Consider the following 13,457-nt stretch of genomic DNA (forward strand, 5'->3'; position numbering starts at 1 on the left):
GAGGAGCAGCAAGGATGTTGGTTCTCCCACACCGCCGTTCCCCAAAGTGCGGCTCGTCCGGAGAGCAGGGTGAGGACGAATGCCACCTTGGATCTTCCCGTGTTGAAAGTCTGCGGTTGAAGAGCGAAAAACAAGGAACACTTGGTAAGGAAGGCTCTGCAATAATTGCTCTCACCGGCATAACTCTCGGGGGTAGGCAGACGTGGTTCCGGTTGCCGTGATGCAGATGGTGTGTGGGGAATCGGCGGTGGGTCGGGCACAGTGGGACCGACGAGTTGTTGCATCTGTTGGGTCAGCTCGGCCACCCGTGCCACCAAGGTGTGTACTGCCTGTCCTGTGGCAGTTAAGTTCGCCTCCTGCTGGTCCAGTCTCTCGTTGCTGCTGGTCAGTAGGGCGTTGATACTCGCTGAATCCATGGTTGGTCAGAGCGTTCTGTAACGGATTCACAGAGGCAGGATTCAATTGCAAGTAACTAGTTTATTGACAGAAGTGTCACAGAAGCCAAAACTCAGAACACAGAAGAAGTCCGGATAAGACGGAGCAGTGAGAGAGACTCTGTTGGCGACACGGGCAGGCTGTGAGCAGCAGTGACTCGGGAGCGCGGTTGAGGTAATCCGGGAAGGGATCCAGCGTTTCACGGAAGGGGGAAACGACAACCAACACGGAGACACAAGGGGAAACATCCAACAACGCTCTGACAAAGACAAGAGAGAAACAGAGAGACTAAATAGGGTGAAGGTGATGAGTTGCAGCTGGTGCAGGTGATCAGCCACAGGTGCGTGATGAGCCAATCCCAGGCTCCGCCCTCACCTACATTCAACACGCACCCAAGAGTGAGACAGGGAATCCATGAACCGTGACAGATACAAGGTAACGGAGCCTTTTATACATTGTCGTGTTTCTTTAGAAATAAACAATGGACAAATGGAGTCTTTAAACGTCTCAGATGTAAAGTTATTCACTGTCAAAGTGACTCAAAAATGAATGGGAGTCAATGGGATGCTAACAGCAGGTGATGGCTTGGTTAGCAATGGCAGCCCCTAGGGGTGGAACGCTTTCCGAGCGCTAGATTACCCCCTTGATAATACTCGACATAATACAATAAGCTTCAATGAAGCTACTCGACGCTCCTTTGTTACTCGCTCTAAAGTGACATTTCAGAATCAGTAACAGAGGCTTGAGCTCGACTGTTAAACTCTCAACTTGAGATCTGAAGGAAGGAAGTTTTACTGCAGAAAAGAGATTTTAAAGACACTCCATTGTTGTTTTGGATTTATTTACACACTTGTGCCGTCAAACTGTTGTACAAATGCAATATCACTGTCTTAGCCATGCTGATATACTTTTATAATGGTTAATATTGTAAATTAAATCAATAAGTAATGTTTCTGTATTGATATTACAATCACAGTCAAGTTAGTGATTGTGATTTCCACTTCAGTGAAAGTTAGCTACATTAATACTAATGTATGTCTTCACCTGTAGAACCTGTTACTGATAGCTTAACCTTTCATAATAATGGTTTTTTGGTTAACCATGACGGTTATTCGACAAACTCTCTTTATGAGACGTTTCTGAATTAGTAACAGAGGTTTGGGCTCAATGGTTAAATTGTCAACCTCAACCCGAGATCTGAATCTGTGGTGGAAGGAAGTAGTTCTGCATAAAAGAGATGTTAATGTCTCTCCATTGTTGTTTCTGGTTTATTTACACACTTGCATCGTCAAACTGTTGTACAAACACAATATCACACGTAGCCATACAGATATTAAGCCTTAGGCCGGAGACACACTGCAAGCGTGGTGTGAGTGTGGCGTTTCTGTTGCGTTTCAGTCGCGGGGCGGCTGCGTGGCGTTTTCTCTGCCTCTGCACACCAGCGTGTCTGACGCGGCGCTGCTGCTGCTATTGATGTACAGGGAAGTCCTATACTTCATGTTAAATATAAATAAATTGCCTATTGATACAGCAAAGACTACGTCGGCAGGAGCCTATTGACCACATATCTATGGTATTGACAGCAAAATAGGCTACAGAATATTTCGTTCTGTATTGACAGGTTTAATATTTCAAAATCGATAATTATGTTCTTTTTTACTACTACAATTAGGCCTATATCTGCATTTATGTTAACCTACAGACTTTCAAACATGAAAAATGTCATTTATTAATATGTATTCGTGTCAAAATGACATATAAACCACATTTTCTATTCTATTTTGCCTGGAAACGCTTCCAACACGCTCGCGTGTCGCGTGAAAAATAGGCGTCTCTTCTATTTGAAGCATGCACGCGTTGGAGCCGCGCATGTCACGCAGGCAGTGTGCAAGGTCTAACCGGTTAACATGGGAGCCCAAATAAAAACGGACACGCCACGCAGCCGAGACGCTCACGGCACGCTTGCAGTGTGTCCCCGGCCTTATCGCACCACTACTGGTGTGATACTGCTCATATGACCCTCTTTATCATATTAATTGCATTGATGCTAAAGTATCTCTTCACCTGCTGAACCTGTTATTACTGATTGCTTAACCTTTCATAAGGTTATTTGATTAACCATTATGGTCATTTGTGTCCACAAATTGGATGGACAAGTTATATTGCATAATTTGGTTTGCAAATCTGGCATTGTTCAGTGAGGAAATGTATATTTTTTAATAATTCTGTGCTTTGCATGCACATTAATAGGTAAAAAGTGATTATTCGTGTTTTATTATTCATTTTAGATATATTTTACGGGAGACTCAGCCTCCGTTGCCTCTTCTGGGACTGGTCATTTATCTGCATCTTAAAATGAAATAGTAAAAAACAAGGGCTGATGAGAAGGTCACATTTTTAATGAATAGTCCATTATGACATCTCCTGTGTGAGAGCTGCGTTCAGGAGTTGACTTGTTCAGTGCTGAATTTTTTTGTCTTTTGTTGACTCCAGACTTTTTTATTGTCTGTAAAAAATATATATATTTTAGCTTATTTTTTAATTGTATTATTTTAAGAATTAAGATAAATCAGGACAATAATATGTTGTACTCATAAGAACTTAAAAATAGTCTGTTTTAAATAAAATTGCTATTTATTTGAACAATTAAAAAATATAATATCTCATCACTCATTACCCCTACTGATGATTGGCTCACTCTCTCTCCTCCCCTATCATGAGTGGACATGCCCCCTACTGCTGTTGGCTAACTCTCTCTCCTCCCCCATCATGAGTGGACACGCCCCCTACTGCTGATTGGCTAACTCTCTCTCCTCCCCCATCATGAGTGGACACGCCCCCTACTGCTGATTGGCTCACTCTCCTCCCCTGTCATGAGGACACGCCCCCTACTGCTGTTGGCTAACTCTCTCTCCTCCCCTGTCATGAGTGGACACGCCCCCTACCGCTGTTGGCTCACTCTCTCTCCTCCCCTATCATGAGTGGACACGCCCCCTACTGCTGTTGGCTAACTCTCTCTCCTCCCCTGTCATGAGTGGACACGCCCCCTACTGCTGTTGGCTCACTCTCTTTCCTCCCCTATCATGAGTAGACACGCCCCCTACTGCTGATTGGCTCACTCTCTCTCCTCCCCTATCATGAGTGGACACGCCCCCTACTGCTGATTGGCTCACTCTCCTTCCTCATCATGAGTGGACACATCCCCTACTGCTGATTGGCTCAATTTGTCCTCCCCCATGATGAGTGGACACGCCCCCTACAGCTGTTGGCTCACTCGCTCTCCTCCCCCATCACGAGTAGACACGCCCCCTACTGCTGATTGGCTCACTCTCTCCTTCCCAATCATGAGGGGACACGCCCCTAATGCTGATTGGCTCACTCTCTCTCCTTCCCCATCATGAGTTGACACACCCCCTACTGCTGATTGGCTCACTCTCTCTCCTTCCCCATCATGAGTTGACACACCCCCTACTGCTGATTGGCTCACTCTCTCTCCTCCCCTATCATGAGTGGACACGCCCCCTACTGCTGATTGGCTATAAGTGTGTTGTGCGCCTCAGTCCGATTCACTTTTAGCAACTTTTCTCAAATTGTTTACTGCACCTTTAACATTGATATTGTTTTCAAGGCAGTAAAAAGTAAACTGTCTAGAGATAGTAGCTATATAATATGGATGCATGTCACTAATACATGAATGAGCATTGGAAATGACAGCTTCTCTGGAATGTTTGTTCCTAGTCATTAAACACACTTTAATTTAAATATGATTTATTGACATAAAATATGCCATGCGTACATTTTAACAGGTTTATTAATAATAAAAAAATGGAGTGACAGTCATCTCATATTAGATCCTTGCTTGATGCTGATTTTTTATTTACATGCTGAAATAAACACACACACAACTTTTATTCGAAGGGTGAGCGCACACGCATACAAATGTAATGCACGCCCTGGTGCTTTGTGCCTCAGAGTAAAATTTAATTGCTTCTTTTCATTCATATCCGCAAGGCAGTTGGACAGGGATGAAGGGTGCCAAAAGAAAAAAAAATGCACAAACACATACTCAGTGACTGTGTTTTACCAGTAGTCGATTATGCATGGAGTCAGTCATGTGAAGAGAGCGTAGCGCTGGAATACCAAACACATTGATAAAGCAGACCCCGAAGGCTTATTGATTAGAGCAGGAGGCCTGTAGTGTAAAATGGGATTTTACAGAACGCACGGCTGCATGCATTGAGCTTCAGCTCCAAAACAAACCTACGCCGCACGTCACCCTGACTGTAAAAAGAGGAGTTCCCTTAAAGGGTTAGTTCACCCAAAAATGAAACTCCTCTCCCTAATGTCGTTCCACACCCGTAAGACCTCCGTTCATCTTCACACACAGTTTAAGATATTTTATATTTAGTCTGCGAGCGTATGCAAGTGTATGCACACTATACTGTCCATTCAGCTCTGATCACAGGAATAAATTTGTAATAACAGTTCGTAGATGGGAAGGAAGGAGGCGGGAACCGGCGAACGTTCAACAACTTTAATATACAAATAAATAAACAAAACGAAAGTAAAACCGCGGGCAGCCCCTCACGGACGACTGCCCGCAAAACACATAACAAAACTCAACATAAAGTCCAGGCCTGGTCCTCTCTCGTCCTCCGCTGCCTTGGCTCCTCCTTTTATGCTCCCGTCCCTTGGCCGCGAGACGAGACCGGTGATGTGTCACGCAGCTGGTACTCATTAACACTCGTCACCGGCCCGCTCTCGCGGCCCCTCACCCCGCTGCTTGCCACACCACAAAATTACATTTTAAAATGTATTAAAATACATGGTGGTTTTAAATTGTAATGTTTTACAATATTACATCTTTCAGAAATATTAAAACATTTTACTGACCCCAAACTTTTTGAACGTTATTGTGTTCAGAGTAGGTATTGTCTGAAACACAAAATGCCCCACATTTACCCGCCAGCTCTCCTGCATGACAGGACCAGAGCCTTTGACCGACAGCCTTCAGGTCAGTGCTGATAGCTGATCGATTAAATGAGCAATTGACGTCCTTATCTTGTCAGCGAAGGCCCAGAGGAGTGTGGTGTGTCGGAGACTATCGCCTTCTGCTCATTGTTGGCGTCCTGGCTGATGAGCTCCGGATGAGCTCCGGATGAGCTCCGGATAATACCGGAATAATTTCTGTCTTTAAACCATCTTGCATGTCTGTGATCACTGTTGGGACTAACCAGGGTCAGGAATTAACCAGGGCTAGGAAGATTAACCATCTAACGTTTCATATATTTCATTTAATTTTAGTCTAGGCATATTTAATTATGGGTTTATTGCCTCTGCCTCGAGGTCTGAATTCACAATCCTAGAGCTGAGTGATGTTTGATGAGGAAAAATACTCATATCAGCTTGGAAAACATTAACTATAAAGAAAATAGTTTGCAGCTATTGTGTGTATTGCATGTCTACGTGTGTGTCTACGTGATTCCACATCCCGACCCAATACCTAAACTTAAATGCTTCAAAAACTACCTTACTAACTATTAATAAGCAGTAAATTAGGAGTTTATTGAGGCAAAAGTCATAGTTAATAGTGAATATGTGTTCCCCATACTAAAGTGTTACCATATATAGCGAGCACAAGCGATTTCAAACCACATCTTTGGTTTAATGCAGTTTTAATGAGAAAATACTCAGCAATGGTGTTGACCTGAATTTGCACATGGTTTGTCTTAAAGCATTAAAAATACCACATCGACAGATAAACAGCATTAAAAACGTGATTTTCACCACCGGAGGTCTTTACATTATTTTAATGCATTAAGGCATTGGAATTAATCAAATGCGTTAACACATTAACATCGACCGCCCTAGAAATAAGCTCTGTTTAGACAATCTATAGAGTAATGTAATTTCACGGTTGAAGATGTAGCTAGTAGTTAAGTACCTGTTTAGTGTAGTTTACTCAACACTGAGCACAATGCATAAAGATTTCAATAACCCCGAGTAAACAGAAGCGTTTTGAAGGTGGAAGGGCTAAAATTACACTGAGATGCTGATTCCCAGTAATTAGAGGACGAGACACTAAAGGATTGAACACCCAATGAAGAACCGTTAACAAACATTAATAAACCCTCTCTGAAGGGCAACTAAATATTGTGGCGCGAGACAATTAAGAGCTTAAAAAAGTGGTAATTAGTATTTTTTTTGTTTGTGTGAGATAAGCAACCAGGAGACGGTGTCGGAGTAAAATGTGCTGACGCTTTTGTGTCTTTGTTAGGAAATGACTTTTTGAAAAATTTACTTCAGAATATGATGAGCAATGCTCCCTGCATAATAATGCTTCAAAGTAATCTGTTGTTGCAAACAGTGACTTGTCAAATGCCAAAATATGTGTGTTATATGGCTCCATCCGGATGCAGTGAGTGAGATCTGTGTGTGTGTGTTTGTGTGTTGCAGTTTAATTTTGTGGGCCGGATCTTGGGCCCGCGGGGGCTCACAGCCAAGCAGCTGGAGGCAGAGACAGGATGTAAGATCATGGTGAGAGGGAAAGGCTCCATGAGGGACAAAAAGAAGGTAAGATCTACACACACACATACACACACACACACAAACACATACACTCAAAAAAAGGGTTCAGGCCCTTCAAAGATACAACACATTTAAATTATGTTCACTTTACTTAAACATATCTCATTTCGATACAATTTTATTTAATTGTGTTCATTCAACCTAACATATTTAAAACTGAAGTTTACCTAATTAATGTGTGTTAAAAATACATGAAATATTTGTGTTGACTTAACTAACTGGGCAGTGGATCTGTAGTTCCCAGCATGCTTTGCAATGGACTAAATTATGAGAGTAAATTCGGGGATTAAAGTGTTATTTTATGGTTTTCTGTAAAGCGAAAGATGTTGTTTGTTAATGTTAGTGTTTAATGTTGAGTTATGTTGGACATTTAGAGGAGTTTCTGTAATGGTTTTGAATTCTGTGGGCACTCAATGATCTATACTAATGTCAGGAGTTAAACCAGACTTTTCTGAAATTTTCGTTATTTACATTGTGTATGATGATGAAAGTTTGACACACTCAAAAAAGTCATGTTATAAGTACAAAAATATCATTTAAACTGTATATGATGAAATTGAGTTGGACCAGCTCAATTACATTTCATTGCATCAATTAGATTTTTATGAGTTGGGGCTACACATATTTATTGGATGGAAAACCTGCCCTCAATTAAATTGAGTTTGTCCAATGAGTTATTTTTGAGTGTGAGTGTCACACCAATGAGTGTCTAAACATTTAATAACACACACTTGCATACATATTCATGTCTCGCTTAATATGTATACAGTAACAAAACAATTATAAAATTATTTGCAATCTATAGATAATTCATACACTGTAAAAAAATAATAATATATGTATCGCGTCAAACCGCCAAACTGCTGAAATGAAGCGCCCTGAAGCATTGATTGATTCACATCGTTTGAATCTTTTTGGAGGAACCCAGAAGAGAAGCCAATGCTGAATAAAGTCGTAGTTTTTGTTATTTTTGGACCCAAATGTATTTTGGATGCTTCAAGAGACTCTAATTAACCCACTGATGTCTCATATGGACTACTGTGATGATGTTTTTATTCCCTTTCTGGACATGGACAGTATAGTGTGCATACACTTGCATACGCTCTCGGACTAAATATAAAATATCTTAAACTGTGTGTGAAGATGAACGGAGGTCTTACGGGTGTGGAACGACATTAGGGGAAGGAGTTAATGACAGACATTTCATTTTTGGGTGAACTAACCCTTTAAGTAAAAATCTGTGTTTACAACTTTTACTTGTAACGGAGTAATATTTGACCGACAGTACTTTAACTTTTACTGCAGTAATGAAGTTGAGTACTTTGTCCACCTCTGCAGACAAGCAACATTCACAAAGGATTTTGAAAAATTGCACAGTGTGCAGGACCCTTAAACTGGCCCGGTCCGGTCCGCACTGCCCAACTGAGATAGTTTGCGGGGAACAGCAAGCCCTCCCCTCGCTCATGAGAGATATGGGCAGGTGTTCAAACATTGTCCTTGGCCTCAGATGAGTGGGGGCTGGATCCTGTGGCCCTGCCAGGCCTCCTCTCCCAGTCAATGCATGACATGCTGGGCCAACGACGCCGGGGCGGAGGGGTCACGGGACGGTCTGGAAGCACGGGGTCACGCTCACTGTCCATCATTAACACTTGAGCAAACACACATGTTCATTTGAACACAAACACGCAGTTTATTATCATTGGGATTACTGGCATTTTTGGGAGCAAAGCACAGTACGCCTGCACTTTTACACAGATGTGCGCGATCACACGCCTGTCCGTCTCACATGTGCATCTGATATGGAGGCGCATTTGTGTTTCCATTAGTTGGGCAGGACCCATATTTGGACAAGTGCTGGAAGCGGATAGTTATCCGAGCCCATCCCGTGTGACCGCGAGGAGGATCCGAGAGGAAAATAAAACAAGCGGCGTTGTCATCTCGATCGCTTCACGCACATCTGGATGGGCTCTGTCCGAGCACAGCTGGGCGTCCGCGGATCGGATCTCAGCTGTGTTTCGCGGGCCGCCGACGGACCCTCTCTGATAGTGCGACCCGTTCGACGGGGTCACTTGAAGCTCTTGTGCAAACATTCACATGTGTGTTTAAAGGTTCTGCAGGCTTTGCTCTTCGAATCTCAAGCTGCTTTGTTAGACAGCGGAAAATCTCATGCCTGTGCCCTTTGTTTCTCATGATCTCTGCACCTCTCGCTTCTGTCACTCACGTCTAACACAACACTTCACATTATATCCTGGATATTACTATTGTTTAATGGTGCACTATGTAGTATTGTTGCAGTAAAATATCCAAACACCACTAGGCCGGTGTTATATATTTTGTTCAGTTGAGTACTTACAATATCCAAAATGTTTCCAGCTATTTGTAAATCGTGAGAAAATGCTATTTTAACGAATGAACCGTGACGTGTGAGAGCGTCGCCTGTCAATTTCGTCATATTTGCGTTAGCCTCGGTTTCCGGTTTTATTCTGCAGAAGCGCTTTAAGCCTAGTTTAAACTCGACTCGTCCGCTTGAGCGCGAGGTAGCACGCGGCAAAAATGACGTCGACGCGGAGGGGGCGGTCATGCGTGTTGGGTCTGCAAGACCCCATTTTTTGTAACTCTGCACGCTTCTCCGCATCCGAAGATGAACGAGTTCTCAGTGAATCTAGCCGAGCATGACGCCTCGTCACACCGGCCCCCAGTTTGCACACACAAATGAGGTGCTTATATTAACAAAATGAGCCTACAAAAGCAGAAATAATCCTTTTAAATAAAGATTTAATCTAATAAATAATAAATCACGACACTAAAATGTTTAGGGAAATTAGAAAATATTTCAGAGATCGTTAATTTAGTGGCATACATATATTTGGTTCTCATGTCACAAGTAATGATATCAAGCCAAGGTTTACTGAGTTTTACACGACTCTTTAGTAGTGTGTTTTTTGGTGAAATGTACTAAAGTAAAGTCATCACCTGTGTACATTAGCCCACTTCTTCTCGACGCTTTTTCCTGATGGTATAAAGAACAATTACTCCGAGTCGCCCTCTGTCGTTTCAAAGAATAGCACAACGGCGAGCGCGGCGAGTATAAACGCCTCGTCTGTTTGGGGAGGAGCGCGCAGTCAGCGGAGGCTCGCGCCGCAGAGACAGGCCAAAGTATAAACAAGGCTTTACTCTTAGCAGTGTGAGTCAAGAGCGAACGCACAGAGTAACATCATAACATCATTTTAAACACACTTAAATGTGTCTAATATGATCAACAGAGCTGCGTTACCTCACACTCATGACCGGAAAAGCAGAAATGGCGCCGGCGACTGTGTCCCGTCATAATAAAAGTCCCTCTGCTTCACTACAGTAACGTTAATAATCTCATCCAACATATTTTATGCCCGAATCCTATCCCGATTCTTTCCCACCGGCTGTGAGGTGAAGACCACATGTCCCAAGAAGCTGAGCTCAAACTTGCCGTCTTTAAACTATTCCTTTGTTTTGAATAGATGCCCTCTAGCGGACGTAAATGTTACATAGTGCAGATTTAAAGGAACTGTATGTAAGAAATGTATTTCAATTAACCATAAAATGGCGCTAATATGTCACTAGACATTAAGAAATCATGTTAATTTCAAACACTTCTATCACTGCCAACAGTAGTCCGGCAGGATATTGTCATTATAAAGTTGTTGTTGCAGCGCTCAGCTGATGTTGATGATGTCATGTTGTGTTTTGGCCTGAAGCTCCGCCCTCAACCTATCGACCAATCACGGAGTCAGTAGTTTTGGGGTTGCCAGATCTGCTCTAGTTACCACAGCTGCAGATCTACAAACGTTCTGCTGATCCTGCAGCCAATCTGGCAACCTCGAGTCAGGGGGAGGGGGAGGGGGAGACGCCGCTCTATAGGCATCTGAAAGGGATTGCAGGACCAGTTCTGGCCACAATCTCACACACACTTCCTTTAATGCAGCAACAAACTGGAGTTAACAATACAAATGAAGGCATTCATTCCTTTTAGTTCATGTTGGTCTCTATAAGTCAGCATTCAAAAGTTCGTATTTTTGTGTAATTTTTCACCAGTATGAAATTAATACTTTCATTCAGCAACGTGTACATGTGTGCGTGTGTGTGTGTGTGTTTGTGTGTGTTTAGTCATCTCTGCATGACAGTGGGACAGTTAGTTAAAGGTGAGATCTGATGTGTATACAGTACGTCAGTAAATGAGCTGTTTTGCCACTTGTCTCTTTCCTTTACATCAAAGTTGTGTTCAAGGAGGAGGTTAGACAGAAAAGGTCTAACTAAATTATATTTAAAGGCCATTAACAATGTGACATTTTTAACAGTGGAAAACGCTCAAGGTATCTCATGAGCTGAAGCTGTTGAAAGCTGCAACACGTGTGAGTCCATGAACTACAAGAGCAGTCAGAGACAAACTCTCCTCCTCAGCAATAATAATACAGATAATACTGTTCACATCCACATCTCGGCCATACCTGGAGAAAGATATTCAATGACAAAAATGCCACAAGACAAGTAGCAAACCCTTCACTAGTGACTATCCCGATCTTTGAACTTGAACTATAATTTACTAACATACTGGCCATTAATATGTCGCTGGGGAAAAAGTTTAACCAGACGTCACGGCTGTTGAATCTCAAAAGAGATTTTTGAAGTGTAATAACACCGCTCCTTAACCAGCTGCATTATTTGAGGTATCACATGAGACGGATCACAGACTGAAGTTTAATCACTGGATGGATTTGTAGATGTTCATGAATGGCACGCGTTCAGTTTCTGGAGATATCGGCAGCACTCTGTGGAGGATGCAGATTCACGTGGATTATTGGCTTATTCTATTTACATGCAATTGATTTGATTATTCCTGTCACGGGCAAACATCCTTGTCTTTCGTGTCATGTTTCTCTCTCAGACACACACACACGCACGCGCACGCACACGCACACACACACACACACACACACACACACACACACACACACACACACACACACACACACACACACACACACACACACACACACACCGGTTTCCACGTTTTATGAGGACTCTCCATAGACATAATGATTTTTATACTGTACAAGCTGTATATTCTCTCCCCTTACACTAACTTTACCCTTCACAGAACATTTACTGCATGTTTACATTTCCAAAAAACATCACTAACTATGATTTCATGAGTTTGTGTGCCCATATAATCTTAGTGAAAGTGGTGAACAAATGTGGCTTGCTGTCTGCTATAGAGGGGCTCGGAGAGGATATTCTACCCGAGCTCCGATTGCCCCCCTATAACAGGAAAAATTGAATGAATAAAATAATGAATGAATGAGTCATTTATATAGCGCTTTCATATGTACTACTGTACACCCAAAGCGCTTTACACTCGTGTCAGGGATCTCTCCTCAACCACCACCAATGTGGTGTACAAAATTGTACAAAAGGAGGAGCAGGGGAGGAGGAGGGATGCTTCCGGAACTAAAAAGGGGAAGAGGTAAGCTGCTGGTTTTATACCTTGGTATTAATTGAAAGATTAGATGGGCGTACTCCTCCCGAAATTACGTTTATTAACTTCACTTATAAGCTGTTTTCCTCATCATGGGGACCAAATAATGGCCCCACAAGGATGGCAATATCTGAATCCGGATATTATTTGGTCCCCATGAGGAAAATATAAAGGATATTTTATTTATATTTTCTTATTTAAGATGTATGATTTTAGAGTAGAGCAGAGTAAACAATTACACAACAGACACAGATCATTTTCATTCTGTTCAAGTGATAAATGAACAATATAAAAGTAGAATAGTACATCAAATTTAAAACCAGAAACTATGGGTAACACATGCTACAAGAAATGTAGACATCAACAAGTGTTGTTAAAGTATTGTAGTGTTTTTTTAAAGATTAACTTAGATGATGGCAAATGCAATTTAAATAAAACAAAAAAGGGGAGATAAGTAAATACAGGGCTTGACACTTAATTTTTTCTCAAGGAGCACTTGGGAAACTTTAGGGGCACAACCTTTTATATATATATATATATATTATTCCGGGTTAGTTTTCAATCCTCAAATAGTGATTCGATCAATGATTCGGATCCCGTGTCAAACTGCTAAAATCACGTGACATTGGCAGTCCAAATCATGAATCGATTCACTATTAGAGGATTGAAAACAAACCCGAAATAGAAGACAATGCTGAATAAAGTCGTAGTTTTTGTTATTTTTGGACCCAAATGTATTTTGGATGCTTCAAGAGACTCTAATTAACCCACTGATGTCTCATATGGACTACTGTGATGATGTTTTTATTCCCTTTCTGGACATGGACAGTATAGTGTGCATACACTTGCATACGCTCTCGGACTAAATATAAAATATCTTAAACTGTGTGTGAAGATGAACGGAGGTCTTACGGGTGTCGAG

General features: G+C 42.1%; 1 protein-coding gene across 4 annotated transcripts in view; it reads left to right on the top strand.

Annotated features, from left to right (window-relative positions):
* The window catches only part of LOC137045523 (KH domain-containing RNA-binding protein QKI), a 213,995-nt gene that overhangs the window by 100,911 nt on the left and 99,627 nt on the right, over positions 1-13,457 (top strand). For all 4 annotated transcript variants that reach the window (XM_067422205.1, XM_067422207.1, XM_067422206.1 and 1 more), the window contains exon 3: positions 6,892-7,008. In XM_067422205.1, the coding sequence (XP_067278306.1) occupies positions 6,892-7,008 (117 nt within the window). The remainder of the gene's footprint in view (positions 1-6,891; positions 7,009-13,457) is intronic.

Source organism: Pseudorasbora parva, chromosome 17, assembly GCF_024679245.1.
Source record: "Pseudorasbora parva isolate DD20220531a chromosome 17, ASM2467924v1, whole genome shotgun sequence".
In the NCBI taxonomy this organism is placed as follows: domain Eukaryota; kingdom Metazoa; phylum Chordata; class Actinopteri; order Cypriniformes; family Gobionidae; genus Pseudorasbora; species Pseudorasbora parva.